The sequence below is a fragment of the Alosa sapidissima genome, chromosome 20 (genome assembly GCF_018492685.1).
Source record: "Alosa sapidissima isolate fAloSap1 chromosome 20, fAloSap1.pri, whole genome shotgun sequence".
Taxonomy (NCBI): Eukaryota; Metazoa; Chordata; class Actinopteri; order Clupeiformes; family Clupeidae; genus Alosa; species Alosa sapidissima.
The window spans coordinates 10,765,386-10,788,098 of NC_055976.1; the positions used below are offsets into that span (position 1 = coordinate 10,765,386).

General features: G+C 48.6%; 1 protein-coding gene across 6 annotated transcripts in view; it reads left to right on the forward strand.

Annotated features, from left to right (window-relative positions):
- Positions 1-22,713, forward strand: part of atp8a1 (ATPase phospholipid transporting 8A1) — a 141,478-nt gene that overhangs the window by 91,656 nt on the left and 27,109 nt on the right. For 5 of the 6 annotated variants that reach the window (XM_042075160.1, XM_042075163.1, XM_042075162.1 and 2 more), the window contains 5 exons: positions 2,026-2,198; positions 4,271-4,454; positions 7,036-7,146; positions 17,382-17,456; positions 19,448-19,555. In XM_042075160.1, coding sequence (XP_041931094.1) covers positions 2,026-2,198; positions 4,271-4,454; positions 7,036-7,146; positions 17,382-17,456; positions 19,448-19,555 — 651 coding nt within the window. Of the gene's footprint in view, positions 1-2,025; positions 2,199-4,270; positions 4,455-7,035; positions 7,147-17,381; positions 17,457-19,447; positions 19,556-21,307; positions 21,529-22,713 lie in introns of those variants that run through there. The other variant, XM_042075166.1, reaches the window with a different exon arrangement.

The window sequence follows — 22,713 nt, forward strand, 5'->3', positions numbered from 1 at the left end:
CGGTTTAGTGGTACGAACCCATCGTGGTCTTGTAACCGGCGGTGTTCACTTTCACACATGTGGACACCGTCACCTTTCCCTCCAGCCGTCCCGCTGACTAGCGCTCGTTGCTCTCCGAGGCGCTTCAGTCCCTTTTGATGTGCGTCCGTGTCAGTGGCTAAGTGTAGAGTTGCTAAGGCCTTATGATTTACAAGTGCTTACTGTAGTATCTCTTCATCTAGATTCTGAGCCTCCCCTCTGGTGTGTAAACACGCCCTGTGAAACAGCACCTCTTGTACATCAGCTCGTAGCAACACAAGGCACAACATGGCCGACAACCTCTGCACAGGAGGCTATGATAACATTACACCCTTAATGTTTTTTCTTAGAGCAGCTTTCTTAACCTTTTCCGTTATTCCCTAATGTGAACTACTGTAAGATGAAACATGGCAAACCAACCACTTAGGGACCAGTGGCGTTTCCGGAAGATGTGTGCCCACTGGAAGCAGGAACTCAACCTCTCCCACACTGGAAAAAAAACTGGGAGCCCCATCGAGTTCCTCCTCTTCCCCACATCTGTGTCAAGTGGTCCTCTGAGAAGGCCGATCATCACTCAAGCACAGGTTCAAACCCCAGTAGCGTGTCAAAGGTCACACCACGGAATCCTCCAGGGTGACCCCAAAAGCTAGGCTCCCACGGTCACTTCCAGCAGTACAGTAGAGGCCGAGGCCGTAGACGTCAGTCGTTACCGTAGACGTACTGTAGCCGCGTTGTGTCCAGGTGCTGCCTCCTGCCCTCACAGGAGAAGCCTGCCGCTGCTGCTGCCTTCCTGTTTTCCCAGGATTCTTTTCTCTCCTTCGCTCTCTCTCTCTCTCTTTCTCTGTCTCTCTCGACTGGGAGTCATGTGACTCTTTTTATGGGAAATCAAATGGAGTGCAACACTCTCCCAAACCAAATACAGCCCCATGCCCACACACACACACACACACACACACACACCACTACTCCCTCTGCAGCGACAGGCAAAACTCAACACAAACTGCTCAGTTCCTGCTGAAAGAATAATTGTCTCCATTAAAAAAGGCAAAACCAACAGGAAAATGGTCGAGCCGAGTGTCTTTATAAGAAAAAAAGGGAAAAAAATAGGCTTAAATAACAAGTCAGTATTCATTAAAATCTTCCATGTTTAATCAGCTAATAGTGAGACATTTACCCGACCTTCCCTAGTCTGAACAGAATTGACATTCCTTGAAAATGGGCCCTTCAACCCAGATGAACGTGCCTGGATACCAAAGAACGAAGAAAAAATCTGCAGCTATGCAAGAAAGCAAAAGTAAAGGGGAAGGAAAATGAAGGCCATTCCTGGCCTGTCCTGCCCAGTCCTCCCAGTCAGGAGCATGAGAAGGTCTCCTTACTCAACCCAACCATCAAGCCAGGGTTCAAGGCAGCTGTTGCTGTTGTAATGAGGCGTGGCATATGTATGTTTTTGATGCATTTCTGCCTTGTTTCCCGGCCTGATGGTAATGGTATTAATAATAATCTGTTGGGGAAGCAGGCCCAGAGGCGTGACCAGATGTAAAGGGCTGGCGTCACTCAGGATGGGCCGGACAGCTGCCTGGGTTCCACTTTATTTTTCCAACTCGGCGAATAGACTCGCTTTGTTCAAGGAAGGGGACAGTTTGCTGTGTGTTCGCTTTAGTAGTGTTTCAACACTGCCCTTAAGAATTCTAATTTTTGATTTAAAAAAACAAAAAAACAAATGTTATTACTTAACTGGATCTATACACGAATGACTAACTTATGCTTACATTGCTAACCTATGTTTAACATGCCAGTCTAGACTAAAAGAAAACATCAATGAAAATATCTATTGAAAAAGTTTTTTTGTTTTCCTATGACTAAGCTTAATCTATGTATGGGAATCTGGCCGAATATTACTTATTTAAGTATTTAAGTATTTTCAGAAATACTTGTTTTTGGTGTTTGTGTTTGGGATGTTATCATCTCTTATTGTTTGTTGTTTATTGGTGTCTTATTGTTTCCCAGGACACCAGAGAAACGCTGAGCCATCACTGTGGCATGCTGGGAGATGCGCTGCACAAAGAGAACGACTTCGCCCTAATCATCGACGGCAAGACTCTCAAGTACGCCCTCACCTTTGGAGCGCGCCAGTACTTCCTGGACCTGGCACTGTCCTGCAAGGCTGTCATATGCTGCAGGTGAGGCCGCCGTTGCCACAGAAACTGCACACGCCATTGCACCAAACAACAACATGCAACTGTTCCGCTAGTCAAATTAATTGAACTGTTTTGCTAGTCGAATGTTTGTTTTTCCATCCAGTTACTGTCTAAAAGCCATGCCTTTGAGATTAGTGTAACTAAATATAGGCCTGTGCAGTTTTACTGAATGAATATAAAGCAATCAAGAGGCTTCCTTAGAGAGTCGTGACCTGGGGGGTGTGGGGTTGGGGGTGGATATATGCAGGAAAAGAGGTGGAAGCAAATTAAGACTTTGTGGAATAATGCTGGGGGCTGGCGGCCCATTACAGGGAACCACAGGCTGAATATTTTCAGAGCAAATTGGCCCCGCTGTAGGTCAGAGTCCTGACGATAAACACGGCAGCCTCTACGTGATGGAGTGTTAATGAGGGCTGTGCCTAACTGCAGAGGTTAGACACACACACACACACAGAGCTGTGCCTATCTGCAGTCTTTACACACACACACACACACACAGAGAGAGAGAGAGAGAGAGAGAGAGAGCCTAAAGCACGAGACCAGATCCTCTTGCTGTGTGATGGGGTCATTGCTGTGAGGGAGGTATTCAGGCATTGAGGTGCCCAGACAGAGGAGAGCAGACGCAGCGCTGCCTAAACTCAGGGGCGTGTCTGCGGAAACGGCAGCAGGCTGGCTGCAGGTGCCACTGCAGGGCCACAGAGCAGTGCATGACCTCAGACTGTCTGGCTTCTCTCATGGCATTCACATACACACACATGTGTATGCACACACACACACACACACATATATACACACGCGCGCATGCACACACACACACATGTGTGCACACACACACATACACACACACACACACACACACACACACACACACACACACACAAAGAGAGAGGCTGCCATCAGATGTGAGCCAGGCCTGCACACAGTGCTGGAGATGAATAGGCTACGAGCTGACTCACGAAGAGCCCTTTCTCTTCCCACCCTGAGAGAAAAAAGAGAATGAAAGGAATGAGAGAGGGAAGAAAAGAGAAGGAGACCACTAGGCTGTCTGTTTTCAGTAGACCAGGCATGTATGTACAGTATGTGGGTGCAGCGCTGTCTCTTCACTGCAGGTTAGGGGGTGGGGGGGGGTTAAAGGATGGTTATGGGGATGGTCAGAGGCAGCAGGAGTGGGGTATGGCCGGGGGGGGGGGGGGGGGGGGGCATGACTGCGATCTCTCAGCAGGATGAAGCAGATCTGTCTGGTCATCACAAGTAGCAGTTTGACCCCGTGCCTGTGGGGGCTGGCAGAGGAATCAGAGCGCTGAGATCACCAGCCGGAGAGACACATGATGACAGAGAGGATAAAGAAAGGAAAGAGAGAGAGACAGAGAGACTGAAAGGAAGAGAGAGGGGAGTGAGAGAAGAAGAGCGAGAGAATGAGAGGAGGACAGAAGGAGAGGTAAAGAGAAAGGAAGTGACTGTCGGCTGGTATTAGGTGTAAGAAAAATGGCTCCAAATCCTCTGATGTACAGTCGGTGTTTTGAGTTGAATCCTGCTTCCTGTCTTTGCTGAAATCACGCCATTCTTCTGGCACAGGGGGGCAGGTAGGGGCCAGGGGCTTTAGACCTCTATAAAACATAGGGGTGGGGGCACGGGGGGCACTTTGGTTCTCTTTCAATTTCATGCACATTTAAGGGCATGTTGAGAAATTCATAGCCAAGTTAAACTCTTGTGCCGTTCATGACTGTTTCATACAACTACTGTACAGGATTTATGGCTTTGGCCTGAATTCCTTTTAGGACCATACAGTATAACTGGATGAGAAACAATAAAACAATTTATGGTAAATCCCAAATAATGCACTAATGTACAATAATGTTGAGTATGGTTGACCTCATGTTCATATTGACTGAGATATCTTTGACATCACTTGCATTCATAAGAGTTGACTACCATTACCATTCACTACTACCATTTCTTGAGGGCCAGTTACCTGGGTTTTACCCTCTTGTGATCTCCCATGTCTCTCTGTCTCTCTGTCTCTCTGTCTGTCTGTCTGTCTGTCTGTGGTGCAGGGTGTCTCCACTGCAGAAGTCGGAGGTGGTGGAGATGGTGAAGAAGCAGGTGCGCGTGATCACGCTGGCCATCGGGGACGGCGCCAACGACGTGGGCATGATCCAGACCGCCCACGTGGGCGTGGGCATCTCGGGCAACGAGGGCCTGCAGGCCGCCAACTCCTCAGACTACTCCATCGCACAGGTGAGCCAGGACGGGGTCCGAGCAGGGCAGGGCAGGGAGGGCAGAGGTCAAGGTTCAGAGGTCGGGCAGGCTCACCAGGTGAACAGCATTTGTCTTAAGGGACATCACAGGGATCTTAGGTTACCTTATCCAGGACAAATCCATTGCAGTTCGACTCAGGGCAATGGACTATTGTCCCTCTCCCTCTCTCTCTCTCCCTCTGTCCCTCTCTCTCTCCCTCCCTCCCTCCCTCTCTCCCTCCCCTTCTCCCTCCCCCTACCAATAAGTAATTGAGTGAACCCGATCCTTTCCCATTTATGTAAACTTAATTTAAAAAGGCCACGTTTTGTAATCCCCAGTCTTTGTCACAGGTGTCATAGTTGAGATGCTACTCAAGGCGATGTTATTGTGCTTGTAACTGAAGTCGAGCATCCTCTCCATGCATGGAGGTGTAGATGGTGGGGGGGGGGGGGGGGGGGGGGTGATGGATTCCTGCTCTGCACCCAACTGTGTCTCCTTTACCTTTATGTGTGTGTGTGTGTGGGTGCGTGCATGTGCGTGTTTTCTGTTTCTGGCACACCGGTACACACTTGACTGGTACATTGAGAGCTACAGGCTGTGCTCATTCTCTTCGCCATGTTGCATCAGATTTCGCTCAAAAGGATCCTGTCTTGCCTTAAGTGCCCCTGCAGCTAGTGTGATATTTAAGAAGTGAACCAGGGGAAGGAGGGGTAAAGGATTGCATGGGCGCTCTTTTTTTTTTTTCCATCTCCCTTTTTCTTTTTTCCTCTCCTCTCTCATCCCTCTATCATTAATCAGACGTGAAGTGTGCGGGTCGCACCGCGATCAAATTAACGTTACATTACACCCCGGCCCGACAGGAACGAGGAAGCGGCGTCCGCGCGCCAGTAACGAGAGCAGGGCCGGTCAATTCATCCGGCCGCCAAAGAAAAATACCTCTTTAGCATCCCCATGAAAGACACATTATTTAAAAATTACATTTTAATCAGGCTTCAAAGGCGCTTTCCACTTTCTCTCCCTCCTTAACAGGGTGACTGACTTACAAAGCACACATTTCTGCCTGTCGTTCAGACCTTCAGAGTTTTTGAAGCCGGGGTCTTTTGGGGAAGGTGGTCGGGGTGGTGTGTGTGTGTGTGTGTTGGGGGTGGGGTGTGCGTGGCAGGCTCTGAGTGATGGGGCTGCAGCTCCATGCGGCGCTTCCCAGAAACTCAGCAGAATGAGAGTAGGGATCGGAACGGCCCGCACACCCCCCCTGACTCCCCACCTCCTCCTGCACACCCCCCCTGCACACCCACCTCCTCCCTGCACACCCCACTCCTCCCTGCACACCCCACTCCTCCCTGCACACCCCACTCCACCACTGCTCCCCTGCTCCACTGCTGCTTGTCTGTCAGCAGCTCTGCTCCCCTGAGCTCCAGGGGTCAGGCCCAGAGACAGCGGCTCCTGAAACCCTCCTCCTCCTCCTCCTCCTCCTCCTCCTCCTCTTCACTCGATCCTCATGGCCATCGCACACACACACACAAACACACAAACACATGCACGCACACACACAAACTCCTATCCTGCTTCCTATCCTGCTTGTGCGCTCAGACACCATACACACACACACACACACACACACACACACACACACACACACACACACACACACACACACACACACATACACAGATTGAGTGCATATAAAGAGGCACACACACATACCTGTGCACATATGTATGCACATCCTTAAATACAGACACAAATAAATACATGGGCATACTTGGGCATACACACTGTCACTCTCTCACACACACACACACACACACACACACACACAGAGACACCTTTCCTGCCCCTGACCGGGTGTAACTGACCCTGTGTTTACCTTAAGGCATGTAAAGCATGTTTACCCCAGCTTGACATCTGTGTTGTTCTAAGAAAGTCGCACCAAGTTCCCCTGTCCATCAATCACAGCAGAAGGACTACCGCCCGAGTGCCCTCATAGCAACAGCCTCCATAGCCACCACAGCTCTGCGGTAACATGCTTGTGTGTTCTGTTTATGGTTGCCAAGGGAGACTTCTCTCCTCTGCTGTTCATTGACGTTCCATGATGCACCTGCATTGGGATGTTAGGGCAGATCGCATTGTGTAAGACAAAGTAAGATTTCCCATACATGTATATCCCCCATGAGTGTACTCCCGTCCCTACCAACTCCCCCTGTTCCACTGAGAGATCCTTTCTCTTCCTCTCCCCCTTTCAGCAAACCCCCAGTAAGCTCAAGGTCGGTTAAAAATATTGCAAAAAAATCACCCCACAGAATGTGCCAAGAATGTGTCCAGTCAGCTCAACATTGCCTAGTCCTCCTCTGCAGTCCCCCGTCCGATACCAGCTTCCTTCCGTCAAAATGCTGATTAGATTGTTCCCTAGTTTTAATCCAACAGTCAGAGCTTCCCCAAGGTCCATTTTGTGGGTTTGTGTATCAGTGTTTGTTGTGGATGCTGCGATTGTTGATCGGAGCTCCGAGCTCCCTGTGTGTTTCCTGTTCGCTCTGTCCCATCAGGCTTATCTGTGTCTTTCCTCACCTTTCTCCCCCTGCAGTTCAAGTACTTGAAGAACCTCCTGCTTGTCCACGGGGCCTGGAACTACAATCGAGTGGCCAAGTGCATCCTCTACTGCTTCTACAAGAACATCGTCCTCTACATCATTGAGGTGAGTGGACTTCACACAGTTTCAGACACTCTCCGTTAGTGTGGGTCTGGGTGAGAGTCGACTCTACTGCACATCGTTGAGGTGAATCACGTTGGCACAGGCACTCCGCTCTCTGTATGTGTTATCTGGGGTCTATTCCAAATGCAGAGTTTAGTCACACTAACTGTTTTCAGACACGTCTCCTGCACTATATGTAGATCTTTGTCAAACGGATGTCTGACCCTTCGGGTGATTCAGATATAATGCTTACATGTGGACATTATGTGTGAATGACACCGACGCACATGAACAGAATCTCCGCGTGGCTGAACACGCACATGAACAGAATCTCTGCACGTTCTTGCTTCTTTCAGACATGAGCTCATTTACGTAATGTTGTCCGAAATACTAGGAGGGAAGTAGTGTAAGAGCCGCCTAAGTTCTGAGTTCCAAATATCGAGATATGTTGTTCAGATATGCGGTTGCAGACTTACATCTATGTCTGAGAGCAGCTATTGACTCTGTCCAGGTATGTACAGTATGTCTACAAATATGTAGACTTATAATGGACTATTATGGTGTGATGAAATACTTTTATGTACGTTTGTGACACCGTAATGAAGTACCTAGTGATCGTGCTACAAATCAATTTCCCCGTGCAGAGAAATAAAGCTATCTGTCTAAACCTGTGTAAGTTAACTCAGGCCTCCTAATTAAAGAGCCCTATGACTTCATTCCCTCAGCGAAAAACAAAACCATCAGGCATTTGTATAGACACTATTGTAGTTCTGTATAGGTCTTAATTAGCCAATCATACGTTGATGCTCCAAAAACCGTGACGAATGCTCTCTCCGGAAACCACGCGGAGAAGCTGCCCAATCACTCCAGACCCCCGGCCCGGCAGCCCATCCATCACCGACGGCATTTGACAGAAGCCAGGAGGTGCGCCGATAGCGGCATCAGAGGTCCAAAAAAGAGCCGGCCCTGACAAGAGAAAGAAGCCTAGCTATCAGCACTGGCCTTATCTGCCGCGTCGCGGCGGGACGTTTTGATCTTGCGGCCGGCTCGGCCGCACTTGGCCGAGGGAAGTTGACATGTCAGGAATGATCTCTGCTTTTTTTTTTCTCTGGAGGCATTTAAAAAGGGGTCAGATGCCAACTCATCAGATTTGCTGAGATTTGTAGCCCACCTCCTAGAATTGAACTTAAACTCCATTTTTTACGATCTTGCTCTACAGCAGTCTTGCAGCAGCTGCCTGTGTAAACATAATGAACTGGGAGCTGGCGTACCAGAGAGTTCTGAAATTTCCTCCGCGTGTGTGTTATTTCACACACTCCAAACGACTGACTCCAAACTCCCGCTATGCTCTGCTTGTTCATCATTTTGAGAGATATGGCAGACGTCTGTCATCAGGACTCCTAAATCAGTCCAGTCAGAGACATAGAGACTGAAGGCAACCAGATGACTTTTTCTTTCTCATCTAGGACATTGGGAAGAAATGTATGGACATTGTGTATAAAGATGGGTGGCAAGTACACACACACACACACACACACACACACATACGGATACAAAAACTCGGCTCTCCTCCATCCCAGCCACTTTGTAGTAAGACATCACGTTCTTCTCTGCCCTTTGTGGTTTGAGTGACAGTTATGCCTGTCAGAGGTGGGGGAGGGTTCGGGACTGAAGGGTTTGGGAGCCGACAAAGCATCATCTAGATGTCATGAGAACGTCACGGGTATCAGAGTGGGGTGACTCACTGTTTGCTAGTCAGAGGGCTCGCCTTCGGACCATAAAGCAGTGCAACTCCACCAGAAATATGAACCCCCACCCCCCACCTCTTGAAAATTCATCTTCTTTTTTGTATGGGTGCCACTTGACCTGTGAACTGCCCCCCCATCTCACACATGGTCCTCTCTCATGTCTGCCCCCCCCTTTTTTTTTTATAAATATGTCGCAGTAAATCACCTTAAAGGCTCTCCGACTCCAGTCTGTTCCTCTGCTATGGCTGCCCCAGACTAGGAAAGCAAAAGGCTGAGAGTGAATGATGACTTTTCAGATGACAAGGCTTGTTTGGGTTGTAATGCTGTATTGTGTTGGCTTGGGTTGTGGGGGGGTTGTCATCTCACACAGACCGTCTTCTGAGCATTGATGTGGGAGCGCAAGCACCGAAACCTCCACCACAGCAGCGTATCGGGTCCGTATGACAACATTCAGAAAGTCCTTCATCTTAAGCTTTGGTTTTAGATGTCAGCACTTTTTTTTTTTTGGATGGCTGGTCTGGTGGAGAAAGGAGTGTCACTTGTAGCATTATGTAGGAATTCCTCCAAATCGTACATGAATATCCTGGGGAATGATTTCTATGGGGAAATTCCTTCAGTCTATCATAAGCATGAACCATAAAGCACCATGAATCAGTGTTGGAGGTGATGGCAGCAGGATTGATTGAACGTCTTTAGACAATCGGTGCTGTGCAGCTGCTGCAGGTTTTTTTTTTTTTTTAGTTTTCTCCCAGGTTAGCCTTCTTTCTTCCTTTGGCGGCACAGGCTTGGGAGCTGAAGCTTATAGCTTTTCCTTTTTATTTTTTTCCTGCCTTGGCCAAACCTGTAGTGTTAGGTCTCTCTCTCCTGTCCCCTTTCTCCCTTCTCACAAAAGGAAGCAAGATGCTACAGCTGCTGCTGTTCCTTCACTTTGATATGCCAGTGAGTATTACTTGCGTCTTTCTCTCTCTTTCTTTCTCTCTCTCTCTCTCTCTCTCTCTCTCTGTCTCTCTGTCTCTCACTCTCTTGCCTGAAGCCCTCTCTCGCAGTGGCAGGAACATTCAGCAGATACGATGCCAAAGCCGAAGACTTTTTTTTTTTTTTTTTTTTTTTTTTTTTGTTCCTTCCCGAAGCAGGCTACGGTGCTCTGTGAAAGGCGATCTCTTCCCAAACACACCTTTTGTTACCAGGGGGGAAAAAGTGGCCCCTCCCCTCAAGCTGCCTGGAGGGATTTGAAGCACATAATAGGACGTGGGCCTTGCTGTTTCCCCAGCTAGTGCTGTATCCAACACCTCCATTTTGTGAACGGTCTGACATCCGAGATGCTTGTTTCCCAAGGGAAAGCTAAAAGTTACATTTGTTGCACTAATAGGTTTACCTCAGTTTGTGCGTGTTGGGGGAGTTTGGTTGCTTTTTTACCACCTCACAGAGGTTTCAGTCCCACACAAGAAATGTGGCCTATTCAATAGAATTGTTTTCAACCATTGCTTGGCCAAAGCTTTGTCTAAGTAGTTTCTTTGACTATTTTTGAAAGGAAAATGGTCCTGTGTCCAAAGGTCGTGTATAAGCAATTGCAATAACTTATTGCAACATAACTGCCAACATATATTGTGATATGTGACCCTGCAAGGCGAAACCAGTCGTCTTGCGCACAGTGCTATTTTGAGAAAATCCACAATAAACAAACGTCGAATTTCACGTTTTTGCACAATTCAACAGTATACAGTCTACACTTTCATATTGTGAACAAATTTCATGGATAAACATACGTTTTGACTGTTAAACCCTGACTTTATTTAGGTGAAGATTAAACACATTAGCAGTCATTCCATTTGTCCACGCCGCTATAAGGTTTTACGGTAGAGCTAATGTAGCCTACTCATTAGGCTATTCGTTACTCAATGTGTAAGCTCTATATCGTTCTTGGCAGATGTAACCGAATATGAATGTGAAAGACTTGCCTTTCAGGGCACGAACGGTCAAAAGCAGGAACTTTTAGAAATATCCTGGCGTCATTTTACGGACCAGGAGAAGTTTTCCATTGACGAAGCAGTAGAACTTCTTCTCCCCTTACTTCCCCTGAAATACATTAATTATATTCTATAGTGACACCTTATGACCGTCCCTGGTATTAACTAGGGGGCAGAAAAAGACACTCACTCGGTTGATAACACTGGACATAGTCACTCATCTGCTTCAAAGTCACGCTACCGTAAGGCTAATAATAGCTGTGTCCTCACACTCTCGCACGTGACAATTTACTTAAAAAGGTGATTTTCTCCTCTTCTGGCGTATCATGACAGGAGAACCATGCCAACTTTGGATGCGGTTATCTTAGCGATACTTTTTGCAATACCCTCGATATACATATCGTTGGAAAGCTTAGTCAATGGCCGTTCATGTGTAACCTGACCCTAGCCAGATGAATTTCGCTCCGCCTAGCTCCACTCATCCATCTGGAATCGATCCATTGAAGTGTTGCTTCAGAAGGCTGGGCCTAATCAAAAGATGCTTGCATATGATTGAATAAGCCACTTGTCCGTCATCTATTGACGTGCTACTTCAACCACTCACATCGAAGCCAACCCGTGACGCTAATAACAGTCTCACAGTCGCTTCTACGCTATGTCACATCTATGAAACTCCCGCCCTGCGTCCTGATTGGCTGTACCATAAAATGTGAGCACATTAACTTAATTTTGTAAATTTGACCAAAACGACTGGTTTCGCCTTGCAGGGTCACATATATTGGTTTACAATGTAGGCATTTCAAAGTTTGGTCAGAGATCAATTTCAGCATGGTTCATTCTGTGTGTGTGAGAATCGGTCTCAGTGTTTGACCAGTATAAGGCTGTCCCTAAGCCCTTCACCATTCCTGACATCACTGTATGTATAGGTGATACATTGTACTGTATGTACAATCTATCACCTCTGATTGCAGTCATTTTCACTCCGTCATACAGATTTAAGTGAATTAAGTGTCATTACGCCAACATGCCATATGTTCTTGCATTATGGTAAAATGATACCCAAATTGCTTGGCAAACGCATGAAGCTCAGGCCTTGCATTACGCAAGAGGCTTTGCCGACCGGCTCGACCACATCTGTTCCCACGTGTCCGGTCAACGGCTGTAATTCTGACCTTTTTATTAGCAATACACGGGATGTCTTCCTCTAGCACTTGCAGAAGTTGTTTCCCATTGCTAAAAGCCGCGACATGGGATATTTAACGCCAATGCCACGGTCTCCCCTCCCGCTGGGCGCTGCAATAATAACCCCCCGCCAAAGCCCTGTTGTCCGGGGGAAACGGTGGGATTAAGCAGCACGCCAGTGCCGGAGAGGAGCCCCCCGCACAATGCAGCGGCGGCGGCCATGTTGTTCGCCTGAAAGCTCCAGCTGGGCACTTAGGCGCTTGATTGACAGGTCGTCAACCTCGGCTCCACAGACGCCGACGGACAAGTGGCATTTATGAGGTAGTTACAAGAACCTCATTCAAGCCCCCCCCCCCCAATCCCCCTCCTTCACACACACACACACACACACACACACACACATGCTCATACACACTCACACACACAGACACCTCCTCCTACACTCCCCCCAGGCCTCTGGAGAGCTGGTTTGAAAGAGAGGAAAGCAGACCCAAGAGGCTAAACGGGCAACCCAGTGCCATCATTATATAAAAAGCCTCACACCCCCACTCCACCACCCCCCCCCCACCCCCACGCCACTCTTCAGCATAGCGCCAGTGCATTTAACATCCCTCTTTCTCTTTCTCTCCGGCCTCTCTTGTTCCCCATTCGCTTTCTGTCTTTCATTCTGGCCCCTCTTGTTCCCTCGCTCCTTTTTTTAGGCCGATGCAAATAATAAAAGGGGATAAGGAACCCCATTTGCAGATTTCTTTCCCCCTCCCCTCCCCTCCCCTCCTATCCTCTTCTTCTTCTCCTTCGTCTTAAGTTTTAAAGGACACAGCTCAGCTCCGCTCAGCAGCAAAGGGGCTGTCAGGAGAGGGAGGACAAACGTCACTCCCCCTCACCCGCCCACGCGGGAGCCCTCCGTGGGACAGACAGCAGAGCCGGCCCGCTGATGAATATGCAGGGCACTCTGCTTTAGCTTTTCTTGCTTTCCCTCGCTTTATTTCTCTCTCATTTACTTTACTGACGCGCACACACACACACACACACACACACACACACACACACACACACACACACACACACACACACACACACACACACACACACACACACACACTCCCAAGCACACCTCTCTTCTCTCTTCTCACACACAGACTGCACATCGCCCACTCAACTCCCCCCTCCCCCCCCCCCACACACACACACACACCACCAACACCCCTGTCCACCTCGTTTCAGGGTTTTCAGAATGTGCAGTGGGGGGAGAAGACGGCCACACCCCTCTGCTGAGCACTGCTCAATGAGAGAGAGAGAGAGAGAGAGAGAGAGAGAGAGAGAGCAAGAAAAGCGAGAGACGGGCAGAAAAAAAACTATAAAAAATCTCCCCCCAAAAAGCACGCCCTCAGCCCTCATCCAGGCCCTAATGAGCAAATCAATGCATCTGCCCCCAGAGGAGTGCAGGGGTGCTGCCAGGCCCCCCGGACCACAGGCCAAAACACTTACGCATACACTTCCCCTCGCACCCATGAATACGGGGGGACCCCTCTCTTTCTTCTCTCAGCTCTCTGTCTCTCACTATCTCTCCCTTTCTATTTTGTGTTCCTCTACTTAGCACAATATATTAACACCCCCCCCACACACACCCACACACCCACACACACACACATACATACACAACACAGCCCCATCCCTCCACACACACATTCAAACTCTCACACACACACCTCATTCATTGAGGTGGCAATTAATTCAGCACTTTAACCTGGCCTGGTAGCCATCCTGCACTAAAGCACCAAGGCCTTGAATACGGTGCTGGTGCCTCAACATGGCCCACAGCGTGGCATTCTGTGGTAACTATTAACGATTTCCATATCCACCAACAGGCCGTGTGTGAGTGTGTGTGTGTGTGTGTGTGTGTGTGTACACGTGTGTGTGTGTACACGTGTGTGTGTGTACACTTGTGTGTGTGTACACGTGTGTGTGTGTGTGTGTGTATTTCTGGGCCTAAACAGGGCCCCTGTCAGATGCTTGTGAGCCATGTGATTTAGCATGTGGAGAGGAACGCACACAATGCTGCAGTGATCCTGCAAGTCACATGCCCCCGAGATGAAGGGATGTCATGCATGTATAGGAGAGAGAGAGAGAGAGGGAATGAAGGGGAACAAAGGAGAGAAAGAAAAATAGAGAGAGAGAGAGAGAGGAGGGGGGGGGGTGAGGCCTGAGCAGGATCTGCAGCAGTGCAGCCTCCCTTTAAAAACAACATCATGCCCCAGTGCACCTGACAGGGCCAGAGCGGGAACGGGAATGGATGGGCGGGGTTGATGCAGTCGAGGGGTCTTCTTATGTGCTGGTGTGTGTGTGTGTGTGTCTGAGAGAGTGTGTGTGTATGTGTGTGAGTGAGAGAGAGAGAACGAGAGAGAGAGAGAGTGTGTGTGTGTGTCTGTAAGAGAGTGTGCACCCAGCCTCTCTTCTTCGCCCCAGGGAGTCTAGAGGAGGGGGGTGACAGACATTTGTTTTGGGAGCGTTTCCACGCACTCGCTCACACGAATGAATGAGAAGGAGCTGGTGCCTCTGGTTACTGGACGTGCATGGGACTAGGCACTGAGTGTGTGTGTGTGTGTAGGGGGAGGGGGGGGGTCTGTTTTGTCAAAACCAAGAATTTGTAGCAATTCACGCTTTCATAATGCTGTTAAATGAAGCGAGAAAATGTCCGCCTGGTTTTGCCACAGCGCATCACACCCGACGCACCAACACCATAGCAGAGTGGAGAAAGAGAGAGACAAGAGTATTTTACCAGCACTAGGGTTATTACCATGGTGCTTAATGTGTGTGTGTGTGAGCCGCAGGAGCAGATGAGCGAGATTTTATTGCAACATTAACTTGAAATGAACAGCGTTTATTTCCATGAATGTTTTTGTATGCTGTATTTCTCAGACTTCATTTTATGGCTATATATTAATATTACATACAAAAAAAAGTAATTCCACAAAGGAAAATTTAAAAAAATGTCATCTCATATTGAGTTAGGTGCTCATCTCATATTGAGTTAGGTGCTCAACATTTATAAAAGTAAAAAGAAAAAAACATGATCTTACTGATGGACTGTTATTTATAAATACAAAATGGGAAAAATCATATATCATGTTGGGTGTATCCTAGCACTGTAACAAAGCTTAAAAAAATATTTTACGTGGAGGGGGTGGGGGGCTCTCATGTTGGGTTGGATGCTCAGTGGTAGAGGTGACTGGTGTAGGTATGAGGTGATAAGCCTGCTCTCCTGGGCAGACATGTGGTTTAAATGGCCCTTATCTCCCTGGCCCTGCTCTCCTGTGGCTTCCCAAAGCTCTTCCCAAGGCTCCCTGATTCCCCTGCAGAGCCAAAACCAGGGCCGCCGACGCTCTCTCATGCTCCATAACTCACCATGCAGATCAGAAAGGGATAACGCCCCGTCTCGTCCACACACACACACACACACACACGCACACACACATAAACACACTGATACACAGTGCACACACAGACATATACACACACACGCACACATACACACGCTTAAACTCTCTCTCTCACTCACCCATACACACACACACGCGCACGCGCACACATACACACATACACACACATATACTCTGTCTCTCACTCACCCACACACACCATACACATAGTACTAAGCCACACGCAGAGCCATGAGAAGATGTGAGAAGGCAGATAATCAAAATGGATGGACAGAAAAAGCGTGAGAAAGGGTGAAAACAGAAAAGGGGGCGACCGAGAAATGGAAATGATAGAAATAAGTGATGGAAAGGGAGAGACTTTTTGCGAGCGGATGTGTGGAGTCATTTTTCCATTCCCACCCACCCTTCTGTGTGCCTGTGTCTCTGTGCCTCTCCCCCATAAAAGAGGATGTCTTACAGAGTGATGATGTGTTGAACGCAGGGTCTTCTTTAAAAGATTCAGCCCTAGATAATCTGACTCTCTGTTCCATTATTTAGAGCAGTGCTGCATGCTGAAAGCTGGAGCTGTGACACTCATTTCTGTTTTTTAAGTTTTCAAAGAGGAAATGAATAAATGATTTTTGATTTCTGAGATGCAATTTCCAGATAGACTCCTAAAAATTGAAAATGTGCACGCACACACACACACACACACACACACACACACACACACACACACACACACACACACACACACTGTTTTTGTCTGTTGTTTGTTCCAGAGCAAGTTCTGTTTTATTACCATTAACACTATCAATGATTTGACTCTATTGGCTGAACCACTGCTTTTGAGAAGATATTAACACACAGATTAACAAAGAACCAACTCCCATGACTTGCACACTGTAGAGAGCACACACACACACACACACACACACACACACACACACACACACACAGGCTTAGAAATGCTCTCGCCTCTGGTCCCGAAGTAAATAAAGACCAGCCCATCCTTCTATAAAACAGAGCCCTCCTTGTTAAGGTGCAAAATCAGCTGCTTAGGGTGATTATGTGCTGGTACAGGGCATGGTAGGCTAGTGCTGGGGGTAATTATGTGCTGGTACAGGGCATGGTAGGCTAGTGCTCGGGGGCTGGATTGGACTGGTAATTTAGGGTGATTTTTAGGGGCATCTGCTGAGCATCATCAGTCAAAGGGTGCCTGAGTCTGATTCTAATCTCCTCTCCAGAGTGAGTCTCTCTCTCTCTCTCTCTCTCTCTCTCTCTCTCTCTCTCTCTTTCTCTCTTTCTCTCTCTCTCTCCACTATCAGTGATGGGAAGTACAAGTCTCTACTGTAAGGGGTCGTGGTTTTGGGCTAAGTGTGGGTGGGGTTGTAGGGGAGAAAACAGAGAACTGTTTAGGGGAAGAGGGGGTGGAGTGGGGACTAAAGGCTCGCATGATCGTTTTCATCTTTGATTCATGGTACTCGACATAAGTGATCCCCTGTCTAGCATGCAGGTTCTGCTTTTGCCTTTTTGACAAATGGGGAATGCTCGATATCAGTGCTTTGGGCTTCCGACTTGGGTTTTCCGATCATTATTTACAATTACGTTGTGTTATTTCCCCATGTTTGTTTAACATATTTCTCGACCTCTAAACAGGCTAATCATGTGCAATCTCAAACTCTTTCCCAAGGATATGACCTTCCCCTGATTGTTTTACAGTTTAATGAGAGGCATTTGAACTTAAGCATGTAAATTCTCTGTGTCCCTGGTATGGAGAATGTAAGCCGAACTATCCCTGCAGACCATTTTGACGTTTTAAATCGTAAAATAAATAGTGGAGATCACTTGGTGTCACTACAGTATTCCATCCAGCGACTGAAAACTCTGTCTAATATTTCCTCATGTCTCTCATCCTGCAGATCTGGTTTGCTTTCGTCAACGGCTTCTCTGGGCAGATCCTGTTTGAGCGCTGGTGTATAGGCCTCTACAATGTGGTGAGTCTCTCTCTCTCTCTCTCTCTCTCTCTCTCTCTCTCTCTCTCTCTCTCTCTCTCTCTCTCTCTCTCTCTCTCTCTCACCCTCTCTCCCTCTCTCTCCTTCATGATATCTACTTATCCCCCCCTCATTTTCATACCCTCTCTCTCTTTCTCTCTAGCTATCTTTCTCTATCATTCTCTCTCTCTCTCTCTCTCTCTCTCTCTTTCTCTCTCTCTCTCTCTCTATCATTCTCTCTCTCTCTCTCTCTATCATTCTCTCTCTCTCTCTCTCTCTCTCTCTCTCTCAGACTTTCTCCCCTCCCATCCCTCCTTTTTTCTTTCCTGCGTCTCTCCTGCAGGCGTGTGTTTAGAGAATCTGTCCAGATGCCTCCCCTGTCGCATCCAAGGGCAGAAACTCATTAGCCGTGGCACCCCAGTCGGGACCCTTTTATTGCTAGTCCGTGTCATCGGCGTCCCGAAAGCTCTCCGTTTTATTTATGACCCGTTGTCCAAGACCGTATTCCCTCCCGTTCCTCCAAGTATGTCCTGAATGTGCAAGAACACAGGCCGGCGCGCCCCGCAGAGATGCGTTAAAATTGGCCCTGCGCTTGGAAGATGAAGCAGCAGGTTGAATCGCAGCAGCGCAGAGGGCCTAATTGAGTACTGTTCAGTTTATGGGGGTCCCGCAGGGGTAAGTGCCGGGGACCCTTGTAAAATTAATTCATGTCTCATGTTCTCCGCGTGGAATTTTTTAGAAAGAGCCAAGTTGAAAAAAATAGTAATGGTTCCCCTCTGCTAGTTTTTCTTTTTTAAGCAGTTGAGGAGTTGTTTTTAAAGTCCCTCTTGACAGTAAGCAACTGGCGACGTCAAGCTGAATTGATTAATGTGCTAAAATCCTTAGTTTTATCACGGCGACAAAGCTAAGCTGGTGTCCTTATCGCCCTGATCATGGCGTACAGAACAGATTGCTTCATCATGGGGCTTCACTTCTCCCTTTATCTGAGGAGCGGCTGACATTCCGGCATCTCCGTGGAGGTCTGTTGGGTGCAGCCGACCGACTCCACCTCTGAATGAGCAACACCCCCCCACCCCGACTCCCCCCCCCCCCCCACCTTTAAAAAAAAAAAAAACCTCCACCGAAACCTCGGTCATCAGGCTGAATGGGAGAGAAGACCAGTGGAGCATAACTCCCAGCCCAGCAGACCCCCGACCAGGCCCCATCCACCCAGGCAGGCAAGCAGGCAGGAGAGTGGGTGGGTTAGGCAGCCAGGGAGGCCATGCCCCAGATGGGCTAGTGGGAACCTCACACGTCTGACCAACCGCACACACACACACACACACACACACACACACACACACACACACCCGGCCCGCCAGAAGGCCACTCGCTCTCACACCAGCTGCTCTGCAAACGGAGCGTTACGGCACCAGATTTTAAACCAAAAAAAAAGAAAAGAAAGAAGAAAAGACATCAAGAAAAACGAGAGTGTTACGGTCGGACCCAGCCGTCCCTGTAGCTGCTAACGAGCCTGGGAAGGAAGGGAGGGGAGGGGAGGGGCTGGGCAGATGTGCGTGCTTCGAGAGAGGCCTGTTTGCGTGCAGCGAGCACAAGCGACTGGATGGAGTGAGGAGCCAGGGCCAGAATATTACATGCCTAATTGCCGCTGTCAAACAAAACTTGCGCTAAAGCTTCGGACAGCCCTGACCACTAGACCAGTAGAATCTGGAAAAAAGAGCGGTCCACTTGCTTGTGTTTATTTTTTATTTATTTATTTTTTTGGTGAGGGGCAGTGGTCACTTAGGTCAGGGGTAGGAAGTATCAGAGGATGGCTTTCCAAAGGAGTTTCCAAACTTCCAAATTTAGGCCTTTCCAAACAAGTTTCCAAACTGGCTGAGCCACGTTACCCTGTTACCTGAAACACTGCAGTGAAATAGATCTCTCTGACCTGACCTCTCTCAGTTACTTTGGTGAATTTGACCCCCTGTTCTGTGTGTCTTTGTGTTGGCCAGATCTTCACCGCTTTGCCCCCTCTGACTCTGGGCATATTCGAGCGATCTTGCCGGAAGGAGAACATGCTGAAGTATCCCGAGCTATATGCAATGGGCTTCAACACCAAGGTATGATCACATCTGTGGAGACTCACAGGGTAGCAGTGTCTAGTCGGGATAGAAACTATAAAAGTATTATGCTTAAGTGTTATTGCACTTGCAGTGACATGCAAGATGTGTGTGTGTGTGTGTGTGTGTGTGTGTGTGTGTGTGTGTGTGTGTGTGTGAGTGTGTGTGAGAGAGAGAGAGAGAGAGAGAGAGAGAGAGAGAGAGAGAGAATGCCTTAATATGTGTGTGTGTGTGTGTGAGAGAGAGAGTGAGCATGCCTTAATATATATGTGTGTGTGTCTGTGTGTGCGCGCGCACTTGCCTTAATATATATATTTGTGTGTGTGTGCGCACTTGCCTTAATATATATATTTGTGTGTGTGTGTGTGTGCTTGCGTGTCTACACCATGTCCGTTAGCTTTCCCCTGCTGTTAATAAAGTTGTCCCGTCCCCTCCGCCGCTGGCCTCGTAACCCCGCGGCCCCTTCTCCACAGGCATGGAGACCCGCTTACAGCTGCAGCCAAATGGATTAGAGCAGCGTGGCCACAGAGGTCACACTCAACACAAGGGGGACCGGCAGACAGGCAGGGGGGTCGCACCACGGAGGCCATCATGCCATTTACTGTGGAAAATTATGCAATTTGTTAAAGCCCGGCTTGTTTACTCAACGGCCCGTCCTGCCAAAGAGCAGCGTGGCTGGACCTACACCCGCCGTAAATAAGTGAGGGTTGGGGGGGGAGTATCTGACGACCCTGGTCTGGCCCCTTGGCCTAGCGGCTCCCCTGTGGGGGTGTCTTACCCCTCCTCACCGCACTGCACTGCACCCCTAAATCCAGGCTGGAATGACATATTGACTGTGGCATGTCCCTTCTGCTCTTTCATTGGTGTTTGGGCTGGGAGAGTGGGGTTGGGTAGTGGGGTGTGGGATAATATTGTGTCTACCGGTCAGGAGATGCATTGTGGTTACTTTTTTTTTTTTTTACGCTGGGAGTTCTAACTCATCCTCACAGCGTTGAGTTCTGTCTGACTCAGCAAGGGAAAAAGCTGCAGGGGGAAAAAACCTGTTGCCCACATTTAAGGTGTTTGGTTTGGTAAAGACGTTAAAAGGATGACCTGGATGAGGTCAGTCCAGGAGTGTGTGTGTGTATGAGAGTGTGTGTGTGTGTGTGTGTGTGTGTGTGTGTGAGTGTGTGTGTGTGAGTGTGTTTTTCTCTCCCGTCCCCCCTCCTCCTCCTCCCTGATATTTTGCTTGTTACTGGCCCAGGGCAACTCTCTCACATCCAGCAGGAATTCTGCTAAATCCTTTTGGTTCTGCACCGCTGCCCCCTTTGTGCACAATAGATACTGTCTTTGTGAATTAAAGCGTTGTGCACTGAGCAGAGAGAGAGAGAGAGAGAGAGAGAGAGAGAGAGAGAGAGAGAGAGGACGGGCAGTGGGAGACAGCCGAGGCACTGCTCTTGTTGTCCCCCCTTTCACTTTTAATTATATATTCCTGACACCTAAGTCGCTTAATTAACCCCCAGACTCGCCCATGGTGGACCGCGGTGTGGCCGCCATCGCTCCAGTTTCACTGGTCAACAACACAGGACTCCCTCCACATTTCCTCTCCCTCTCACGCACTTGTGCTCTATCCATCTCTATCCCTCTTATCCCCCTTTCTTTCTCTCTCTCTTTCTCTTTCTCTCTCGCTTTATCCCTCTCTCCGTGTCCTCCCTGTCTGTCTTTCTCTCATTCTCTCTCTTTTCTCTCCCTCTGCCTTTCTCTCCGCAACAGACCTGTCTGCTCTTGCAACAGCCCTCCCTCCTGGTCTCTCTTTCCCTCTCTCTCTCTCTCTCTCCCTCTCTTCTTTTCCTTTCCCTGTCTCCCTCTCTCTCTCTCTCTCTCTCTCTCTCTCTCTCTCTCCTCTGTCTCCCACTCACTCCTCTCCATCTCTATTTCTGCTGGACAGCGCTGTGGAAGAAGTGGTGAGAGGAGGAGGAGGAGAAGTTGGAAGGGCTGTAGGGTGAGGGGAGAGAGGGAGAGAGGGAGAGAGGGAGAAAGGAAAGGAAAGGGCAGGACTGGAAATATTTGGCCCAATATAAAGTACATCCTTTCATGCTTTTTAAGCAATTTAACCAGCACACAAAGGAAACCCCCCCACCACCACCACCACCACCACCACCACCCCTACCCTGCCCAGAGTACAGACAGATCACCATTCACCACAGGCCTTTCCAGCAACCTGCCAGGAGACGGCAGCGAGGCAGGGGGCCACATTAGTCCAGGGGAGGAGGGTACCACTGGCTGTGACAAATGATTATGAACATTTATTGATTTCATTAGCATTCATTAACACTGTGTGTGTGTGTGTGTGTGTGTGTGTGTGTGTGTGTGTGCGTGTGCGTGTGTGTGACTGTGTGTGTGCGCACACACTCAAAGGGTGGGAGGAGTGTGTCCTTGGAGATGGGAGTTTGTTGTTCCACATTGTGTCGTTTGGAAAGCAAAGGCTGAAGGGGACGGCAGATTCCAGCGCGCTGGTTAGCGGGAGGCTGTTTGGGTTCAATTGGAGATAATTTATCACAGAGAAACCACAGGGAGTACTGATCTGAGGCGAAATCGGGGGTGGGCGGAGGAATCCGCCTGCTGCTGGCGTGGTTCTGGGTGGGTTTGTGGGTGTTGGATGGACTGGTCATTCTGGGGCACGGCCCTGGCCTTTGTTTTGTTAAGGCGATAGGAAAGGTCACAGGGTCGGGCCTGAGAGGGCGAAGTGTCACACCGGGGCTTCGGATGACACTGCCCAGAACAGCATACGATCCCGGAGCATTGTGTCCATGTTTCTTTCTCCTTCCATTTGTTTCTCTTTCCTCTGTTTCCCACTCTCACACTAAATAGAAAAAAAACTTGCTGTTAGTGTTTGCATTAAAGTGCAGCTTTGCAGCTGTTTACCGTAATTTCCCAACTATTAGCCGCGGCTTATACACTGATTTTGCTAAATTTCTTCAGCTATGAGGTTAAAACACGGGGGCAGTTCAATATGGTATTAACATGGTTTTGTTTCTTTTAACTTGCATAAAACACTGTCACGTGTTCAATTTACTTCCAGATCAGACAATGTATCTACCCTTCTCTTTTCTGCTCCATGTACGCCAGAAACAACCAGCATTCCCTGTCATTAATGTCGTGTCTTACTCATTCCAACA